Source organism: Pristis pectinata, chromosome 5 (assembly GCF_009764475.1).
Source record: "Pristis pectinata isolate sPriPec2 chromosome 5, sPriPec2.1.pri, whole genome shotgun sequence".
Taxonomy (NCBI): domain Eukaryota; kingdom Metazoa; phylum Chordata; class Chondrichthyes; order Rhinopristiformes; family Pristidae; genus Pristis; species Pristis pectinata.
In genome coordinates this window covers 111,301,632-111,311,298 of record NC_067409.1, presented here as the reverse complement: position 1 = coordinate 111,311,298, position 9,667 = coordinate 111,301,632, and the positions used below count along the sequence as shown (strand labels likewise).

The following is a 9,667-nucleotide window of genomic DNA, read 5'->3' as shown; positions in this document are numbered from 1 at the left end:
CGTTTCCGAAGCGCCAACCTTAGGATCTCCCACAAGGCGGCGTTTGGGGCCGGCAACTGCTTTCGCAAAGTGTTCTCAAATATAATTTCAAAAAAACAAAATTTCAACGAAAAAGAAAACCCAGCAAGATGAAGGCGGGGGAGTACAGAACAAAAAGGAAAACCAAATAAAGTCAGCCTGGTATTCCAAAATAAAGGGGCAAGTTCCCTTACAACTGGGAGGTGATTGGAAGAGTAATGGCATTGAAGGTGATATTTAAAAAAGGACAAAAATTATGTGATGGTCAAACCGAAGGATTAAACAAATCTTTCATTCCCCAACAATCGTGCAGCAGGTGGTGGTTTCAGATGATTACGTCATCTAAATCAAAACTGGTAATCCCCAGCCTGTTTGTCACCCGTGCCTCCTACAATTTAAATGTAGTGCGAATTGCTGAAACCATTTAAATATCTACCTGCCTAGTTATTGAGATTATGCACCCTGTCTGTCTCTTTCTCCGTGTAAACTACCAGAATTAAAATTCATAGTCAAATATTTGATAGATTTACACACACACACAGCCGCTGCAACTTGTTCCAAAATAATTTTTTTCTGGAATTGTCTGATATTATGGTCCTAATCGTCAAAATATTAGGAAACTTCCGTGATCTTTATAATGGACCAATTGTTAAGTAACCACGACAAACCTTTTAAATTTCCAAAAGAAATTTCTCCGGGAACATATTATAAAGGCTAGAATTTAATTATTTTCTGCTTGAGGATTTGATAGCTCATTATACAAACAGCAGACATCTCAAATGAAACCCTGAACTTGCCTCTTATCATGGAGCAAAGCATATTTGGAGAATGTTTAAAAGTTTTAACACTGTCTCACTCCATGCACATGCAGGAAGTTGAAAATGGGTGATAATGGCAAACATGTTGTTTAAAAAAATTGGTACGTATGTAATGACAGTTTAAAACACACACACATCTGAAGAATTTGATTTATATGTGAGATTTTAATTTCCAAAATTACAATCAAATGGCCACCTGAAGCCTGAAAAACACATAACTAATCTGCCAATAAGTTTTACACGATTCTAATTCTGGTAAGTGAACAACACATGGGAAGTGGCTAAAATTAAGTGCGTTAGTTATGCATTTATCAAGACTCTACAGGTACATGGTTCCCTACTCACAGCACCCCTTGGAATATTGAAATCCACAGTCTTATTTTATTGCTTTTGAAAAATGTAATGCTTGAAACGAGCTGTTTTTGCTTAATCTGTACACATTGATGGACTGGTTCTTACTCATTGAACTAACACTGGTCATTTTCTTTTACATTATACTGCACCTATTCTACAAGTGGATTATACAGAACAGGAACTGTACATCAATGTATCTTCAAATAAATAAAACCACATATGATAAAAGTTAATCAGGGATTTAAATCCCACCCCCTCCCCCAGAAATTCCTTCTAAAATTAATACTATATATTATGGGACATAACATTGAGAACAGGCTTAGCTAGAACATGTCCATCTTGTTGCTTATAGCATCAGAAAGCTTTGGCACCTTCTTAAAAATTGGATTGCACTCTAATAGACTGTACAAAGTCAGTTCCTAAAGATGGAAGGAAACTTCAGTTTTTTTGGCACACATAAGACCATCTTGACATTTGGCAAATGGATTGGGTATATACATACAAACCACAGAAATACTTCTAAGGACTGGTGTAGAAAGTATAATAGCCCATCGCTTTTGTACCATCTTTGCTATACTCTTTCGGAGTAATTGTCTCACATTTGATTGTTGGGGAGCTCTCAGTGCTGGAGTTGCCAGCTGAGACCCTTCTTCTTTTGCAGGCATTTTCATATAGTCCCGAGTCAGAGTCCATGGATTTGATGGATGGAGGGGTTTCAATCCAGGGCGAGTTGGCTTCTTCTCTTGACTTTTCCTCAGTGGACAACACTTGGTCTTCTGGGAAAGCAGAAGGGCTTGTCCTGGAGGACCATGTTAACCCAGAGGCTATCTTTCTCTGGTACTGGGAACTCCTGGAGCCCCAAGCAAATGTTGGGTCAGGATAGTAGCTCAGAGAATGCGTAGACTGTATGGGCAGAGGTTTGAGACCATAGGGCAGCAAAGCATTTGTGGCATAATCTGCATCGTAAGAGGTAAAGTCCAACCTGTTGGTCCCAGGCTGCTGTACAGACGTGACAAACCATCTCTGAGGTGGGTTGCCTGATTCCTCAGTTGGTTGAGGGGACAGGATGCCACTTGTTTGGGGGACTGTTCGTTCACCGTTGTAGAACCGGGCTGACGGTATGCTGTTGGCAAATTGATCCTGGAAGAAAGGCTGCATGGTGTAACGGGCTCCAGGTACGATCTGATGGGATCGAGGAGAGTCCGTGGGTGACGGGGTCAATCGATCATTCTCTGGAGCAGTGAACATACTGAGGAGTTTAGAAACAAATGGAATAGAACATTGATGAAATGACTGTGATACAGCAAAGTATAAAAGGGAAAAGCTCCCTGAATTCAAAATTCTTAAACTGAAAGCATATACTTACGAATCATAGTTGTCTCGAAAACCTTTGGCAAATGGATTGTGATCAATTTTGAGCTGTGTGATCTAATGATAATAAAAGAAATCATAAAATTTATGTTGCCAGCATCTGAGTTTACGTTGCCATTTTAAAAATGTAGCAAATTACACTTACATCAGTGTTCTGATAGGCAGTCACTGCAATGAACTGAGTTTCTGGGAAGGTGTAAGTCTGAGTTTTCGAGGAGTCAGTGATATCTTCTGCGCCATCTTCATTCACCTCCACTATATGAAGTTGTGGTTGGTATTTATGTAAGGATTGCAACACCACCATCTGCATGAATGAAAAACACTCTTTCTAATTCTCCACATAATGTTGGCCACTTGCAGACAAACACATCAGACATCAGCATAGCCTGCCCTTTCTGCCTCACCTGAGTGCTGTTGTTAGTTGCACCCTTGTTGTTGGTCAGCTTAAGTTTCCCGAAGGAAATCTCTTGCCTCATCCAGTGAGCCCCAGTGTTTGGAGACTCAGGGTGGACATAAGCTCTGTTACCTGCAAGAAATAAAGTGAAATGCAATATTGTGAGGAATACTGACAACATTCTTTGTGAATTTTGTGTTAATTTCAGTTTGAAACTTGGATTATCTGTTATTTTGAATGATTGATTAATGTGAAATGACACCTTTTAAATACTGCATTTAATTTGATCTGTGTACAAGGTGTCAAAAAAAAAGGAACAGTTTATTTGCTGAGAAGATTCCTTTGCGGGCATGCCTTTGCATTACCCTCTCTCTATAGCCTTGATCTGCCTCTCATTCCAAATAGATCCAACCAGACACTCATGGACACAATTGCCAGAAATCTGAATTTATAACATCTTGGTTTAGATGAGGAATTCTTATCCTGGTGTCTCCTGGCGAAGTCGTCAATTGGCTGAAGTAGAAATAGAATTTTAATGGATGGTTTACATATTCCTCCCCGGAACAAACCAGTGGAAGTTAATCCTTCATCGGTCGTCAAGTGTAATCGGGACACACCAGCGGCTGTACTTTCTATTTAGCCATCTACTTAAGGGGATGGGGTGGGGGAGAACAATGAATTTTGAAAAGATGCCATGTCAGTGGCTTCTTTTTACTTTGGATACCAGTTCAAAAAATCTGCACGCAACTTCTGTGCAAAATTGCGAATTCATTGTGTGATGCACCCAGTATTTGGAACCTTACATGGCGGTTAACATCAGGGTCTAGCAGGTTTCGTTTGAATTTACAGTAGAAAGTCGCACTGTTAACACACTTGCAATGGTGGTGTTATGGGCCAAATATGGGCGTGTCCTCCTAAAGTGCATCGCGTCTGAAGGCTGCAGAATCTAACCCGCAGGAGTGAAATTTAGAATTTTCAAATAGTCCAGAGCACATGTTTATCTAACTGCTGGCAAACCGAATTCTTGATGAATAATCATAGGCGTGAGTCTGGAACTTAATTGCGAATGTTTTCACTTGATTGGACCATTTGCATCAGTGGTGCATTCTCCTCGAATGTCAGTTCATTCTGGCAAGAGCTGGAATCTTGAGGTCCTCTTTGATATTTCTCGGATGATGCTAGCCATAAAAATTCGATTTTGCAGAGAAAATAATCAAGCTATAAATAACATTGAAAGAAAACTGAATCCAGAACTCCTATCTATATAAAACAAAACTTTAAATAAAGTGACTGGAATCACTAAGTGAGAGGCTGGGTAGGTGAATGACAGCCACAAGCTTTCACACCCACGGATATTGTTCTAGAAGATAAAGGGTGTTTGACAATCGGTCCTGGGATATTTTGCTACATTAAAGATACAATATGAACACAAGTTGGTATATTCGACCGGGAAAGGCCGTGGGGATAACTTCACTTGAAAAGCTCGGAACGGCACAGGCCTCATGAGCCGAATTTCCGACTCGAAGTTTTAATTTTAATCCAGTTTTATTCGACTACGCCGCTGAGAAAGATGCAAGACTTGCCTCCCCCAAAAACCAGTTCCAATAGGTATTGGCAAATGAAACGTGGCAGATCATAAGAGTTTAATCATCAACGGTGATTCTCTGTTCACAGATGCCGCTGTGTACCTTGTTTATTTTTAGGAAGGTGCTTGGTCAAGGGATTACGACGTGTCTTTTAGCGATTAAAGCATAACCGATACAAACGACATCTGAGTGATCAAGCGGTTGCGTATAATAGAAATTCCCCCCCCCCCCCCCCCAAAAAAAGATTTATTAGCCGGAATTGCTAACATTTAACAAGCTCTAAACAGGAACGGAAATGTGGGGAAATGAGCGTTCACATCTGAAGAGTGTACCAGGTTGAACTCGTCTGATTGGGACCATAAATTGGAACGATCCCGTCCGCCAGTTACACGGTCGCACACCTTCGAGCGCGTCCATTTACCTTGAATATTGTTGTCAGCTTTCCCGCAAGTCACCCACTTTCCCCCTTGAAATCGCCAGTGATTGGGATCCGACAGCACAATCTCCACAAACACGTTGTAGTGGGACGTCGGGTTCAGGGCAGAGATATTGAAACTCAGGAAGGGGAACATACGCCTGCAAACAAATTGGGAGCAAACAAGGAAAGGGTCATTTTACTCTAGTAAAGGCAGCTGGGGTGACGGAAATATGCACGGCGGAATATTCGGAAGGCCCTCGCCCTGGGTAGGGAAGGCAGTGAGGGCAGAATGGTACATTTTTATATGCACTACCAAAGAAAAACACCAAACACTCGTCGGGATCACAAAGGCAGCATCGGTGGAGGTAAGACAACAGAACTGGCGTTTCAGGTCGAACACCCTTCGTTAGAACCCCGGTCAGAAAGGAAAACTCAAAGAATACAGACTCTGTGATAGACTTTTCGGCGGCTCAGTGTAAATAATACCTTATTTGAAATAATTTCTGGTCTTTCATTTCTGAACATTCACGGAACATAAAACATCTTCAACAATAAAAACTCGGAGGTGAAATTCGTGGGGAGAGCGCGGGGAGATATTATTCGACAACACATTTTTTTGCAGTTGACGGGAGAAAGGCGCTATCGAACAGGATGGCGTTTGAAGGGCGCACCCTGATGAATAGGCTCCGACCCGAGCCGGTAGTTGCGATCTTGGGAGGCAGGGCCAGAGGGTGAAATGTGCCCTCGGGCTGTGAACGGGTCCCGTTCATCCCCGTCCATCAGGTCTGTCAGCGTTCGGGAACCTGAGCTGAGAGCCAGCCTCTCCAGTCTCAACTACTGTGGGAAATTTCAATGCTAATGGGAGAGTAAATAATTTAACACAATGTGGTATACTGAGAATTATTACATTATTAATAATTTGTAGACCTCTAACACGTGTCTTGGAAACATCTACCGCTAATTTTAGCCTTAAACTTGAATATTATCGGTCTGTGGTCATTAATTCTATCAGTGTATTGACCTGAGTTTCTACTGGGATTGTAACGTTCCCTATTTACGCGGGGAATGTGGAACTGTTTTAGAAAACAGGAACTGAGAAACTAATCTGATTTATTTAGATTAATTAACGCACGTAATGTACTAACTGCAAAAGACCTATTAGTAAAATAAAAAGTTTAATTAATATGTATTTTCCGGGCTGTTGACAGTTCGAAAACTTTAGTGGAATTAAAGGAGCGTCAACGGGATTAAATGTATTAAACATCCCGACTAATCACCGCTAACGGCAGCTGCATGAATGATTCCGTGTTAAAAGCGATAATCGGAGTATTCCACACCCGGTTAGTATTTATACTCGCGTCAGTTTGAAACAGAAACGGGGGCATCGTCTTGAATTTCTATTGTAATTACATTGTGGCACACCACCTCTGCCCGACAGAAAATGATCGTCGTGGCAGCCCTCATCGACAGATCCGGAGATCTGCACCGACTGTGAAGGCGTTAATTAAAGCCGGGGTCAGAAATAAGCTTTGGAACTGGGTCTCTGGAAAGTGATTTGGATGTAGAGTTGGTTCGGCAGAACTACAAGATGTTCGGAACCGCATTTCCTGGAAACTGCGCTTACTGAGGAGAGCACACAATGAAATGATCAAATATGAACGGCGAGTGATCGGCGGGGCAGATTAACACTTTACAGGAGACAGGAATAGCATCACAGAGAGCTGTTAACATAAAAGCCAGAGGGTACAGTTATCACCGTCAGACGTTGTCACTGAGAAAATAAATGATAAACCACTATAAAGTGATGGGATTTTCTTCCCTACGCGAACGAAACCAAAACTCTATCCAGAAAAAGGTACAATTGCAACCAAAAGCAGTAGAAGGCGTGATCTCCGACATTACAATTTCTCACCAATGATGAGGTCTATCAAACTTTACAGGTAGACACAAAGAAAGAATTGCCTGCATTGAAAAACTACACTGCACAATATTTAATGGATGCGCTCTCTAGGTGTTTCACAGACGGCGAGCATTCCTCAAATACCGAGAATCTGGGTGCAAATTAATTTAATTTGTTGGCTTTCGAAAATAACTGGACTTGGACAACCTGATTGATTTTACTATCTCGTCACATTTACCATTTACTTGTAAAACCATCGGGGAAAGGACCCAGAAATTGGCTTCATTCTTAAATCTAAAAGCAATATACAGTAACCGCTCGCAATTACCGTTTGCATCGGGCCTGCGATCATCTTAACAGTGGTATAAGATTTTATTTTACAAGATTATCAACACAGCTAATTTAAATTACGTGTTGAAATTTTTTTCGCGGACGAGGATTGATAATAAAGGTAAGTCGGAAAATCCTCCAAAGTATCTTGCAGTTGAAAATTCGGCCGTATCCTTAGACAGAAAGGACAGACGAGGACCACTGTACCAATGCCTCGAGGGTTAGGTTTGAATCAATTAGCCACACAAATCCAAATTCAGATCGGGAACCCAAACTTTAAAAAATGAATCGGTCCCTGTCGCCGAGTTCTGCCAATTGTCCCTGGGTTCTGAGGTTCGTATCTGGCAAATGATAACATGTATGGAATATGTCTGATATCCACTTACGGCCTGACACACAGTTTACTTCTCGTGGCTTTGAAACAAAGTGTGGCACCATTCACAAGAGACTACCCGTCCAAAGGATATGACATGCGGTTTGCATCTAGGGCTCGCATCAATTAAACCTACACATTTAAAGGCCTCTTTCAGTATCCGCCGACAGCCTACAAAACGGTATGGAGAGTGTTGCACAGAATTCCATGACAGGTGACTGGTCAGAAGGCGTTTCGCCGGCATGTACACAACCCCAAGGACATCTCCTCAGGTGTGTTGGTCGCCACAGCCGCGGTTCTGACGACCTGAAGCTGCCTGAGCTGCCCAGTGTTTTACCAGCAACTTCTATCTTTATTTTACCGGTCGTATCGGTACAGATAAATGCTCAAATCAAATTCTGGAAACCGAGCAGCCTCCTGTGGATTCAATCACACTACTTAGACTAAATACGTTGCACCATCCTTGGTTATACTTAAGGGGCATGTCCAAAAAAAAGTTTTATGTAGATCCTGGTCTCTCTCCATGTGCTCTGGAGCCACTTGTAGCACCATCAGACAGAGCTCACAGTCAGCTAGAAACCCAAGTGCATGTTACACAAATCCTCAGGAGACAACCCACTTACAAATGCCTTCAACGAATGCATCGCTTCCTTTATCAGCTGTTCAGGGATCTGGTAAAATTCGGAATTATCTCGCAGAACAAAATAAAAATTCAGATTATGTCGAAATCTACCAGATCTCCAAATGCCCACCAATGGACACAATCGACACCGGCGCAATTGTTGTATCACTTTTTTTATATATATGAAGAAAGGATCGAGTCCTACCTGCCCTGTTTGGTGATGATCATCTCAGTCTGGTGCCGGTGAAATTTGAGCCAAAGTGCCCGGTTGCAGAGGTAGACCTGTGCCCGGGTCGGGTGCGGGATACTCGGTTGGTACTGGGAGTACAACGGGCCGCCCTGGTAACCGTGCGCGTACTGAGAACGCCCTGACCCGGGGTAAGTTGGATACGCCGATGGGGGGAATGCCTGCGCTCCGGCCGGGGTTAGGATCGGGTTGTAGGTGCCGTTGGTCAGCACGGGGTGAGGACCCAGGTAGCGGCTGGCACCGTTGACGGGGAAGGCTGGCGGGTGCTGAGCCGGGTAGGGAAGGAGCGCTCCACCGCCGGAGCCCGCTTGCTGCGGCGGCTGCGGCGGCTGCTGCTGTTGGTGATGCCCGGGGCTCAGGTTCTGCGTGGCCAGGAAATATCTCTCGGCCCCCAGGCCGTCCAGACTGTAGCGAACTTCGGCCAAGTCCTCGTCGGCCGCCGCCGCCGCCGGGGAACCCTTGGTCCGGTCCACCGCCGCCGCCGCGCCTTTGGAAGCGCCGAACGCGTGGCTCTCGTTCTCGGTCAACATGCCGGCGCCGGAGAACTTCTTGGGGAGCTCGGCGTTCTCCTGCACCGGTTCGCCGCGGCCAGTCTCCGGGAAGTCGAGGTGCGGGGGCGCCGGGCTCCGGCTGTCTGGCGAGGCTGACAGGCTGTTGTAGAAGGTCTTGGGCAGGTTCGTGGCAGGGGGGAAACACCGCTCTGCTAACTGCATCATTGAGTCCCGACCTTCCACCCCCCTCCCACCTACAGGGGGAAGAGGAAAAGTGTCAGAGAGATATCTCTTTGCGAGCTCGATGCAAAAAAAAAACAGCGACCAGAAACCACAAGCGAGCAGCCAGCCCTTGAACGCCTTGGAGTTTGGCTCCTTGCAACCGCTTTGCCGCCTCCGCTTGAGCCACGCCGCGTTCCTCCCCACGCCGTCCCGCCTCCTCCGAGCTAGGCAGCCAATGGCTTTCCAGCCTCGCCGGGTGGGCGGGGAGTTACCCACGTGTCCCCGCCCCCCCGCCGGTGGCGATTGGCCGAGGGGCATCTGAGGCGGGGCTATTGGGGGAGGTCCCGCCTTCTGCTCATCCTGTGCTCGGATTGGTTACCTGTCTATCTGACGAGGAGGGTAAACAGGTTCCTTGATATCTCTCTCTCAGCCACCGGGTGAAATGAGAAAGCCAGCGGCTCCATCTCATTCCTCGGGAAAAAAATAAAGCCCCATCTCCACAAATTCATTCACGCCTTAGTCC

The 9,667-nt window shown here is 44.6% G+C and overlaps 1 protein-coding gene across 1 annotated transcript; it reads right to left on the bottom strand.

Annotated features, from left to right (window-relative positions):
* Positions 1 to 1,028: 1,028 nt before the first annotated feature.
* eomesb (eomesodermin homolog b) lies at positions 1,029 to 9,164 on the bottom strand. The gene is made up of 6 exons (XM_052016593.1): positions 8,390 to 9,164; positions 4,963 to 5,117; positions 2,966 to 3,087; positions 2,707 to 2,865; positions 2,557 to 2,618; positions 1,029 to 2,439 (listed from the first exon to the last, which is right to left on the bottom strand). Exons 1-6 carry the CDS (start codon positions 9,145 to 9,147, stop codon positions 1,710 to 1,712), a joined length of 1,986 nt encoding a protein of 661 aa, XP_051872553.1. The 5' UTR covers positions 9,148 to 9,164; the 3' UTR covers positions 1,029 to 1,709.
* Between the last annotated feature and the right edge of the window lie 503 nt (positions 9,165 to 9,667).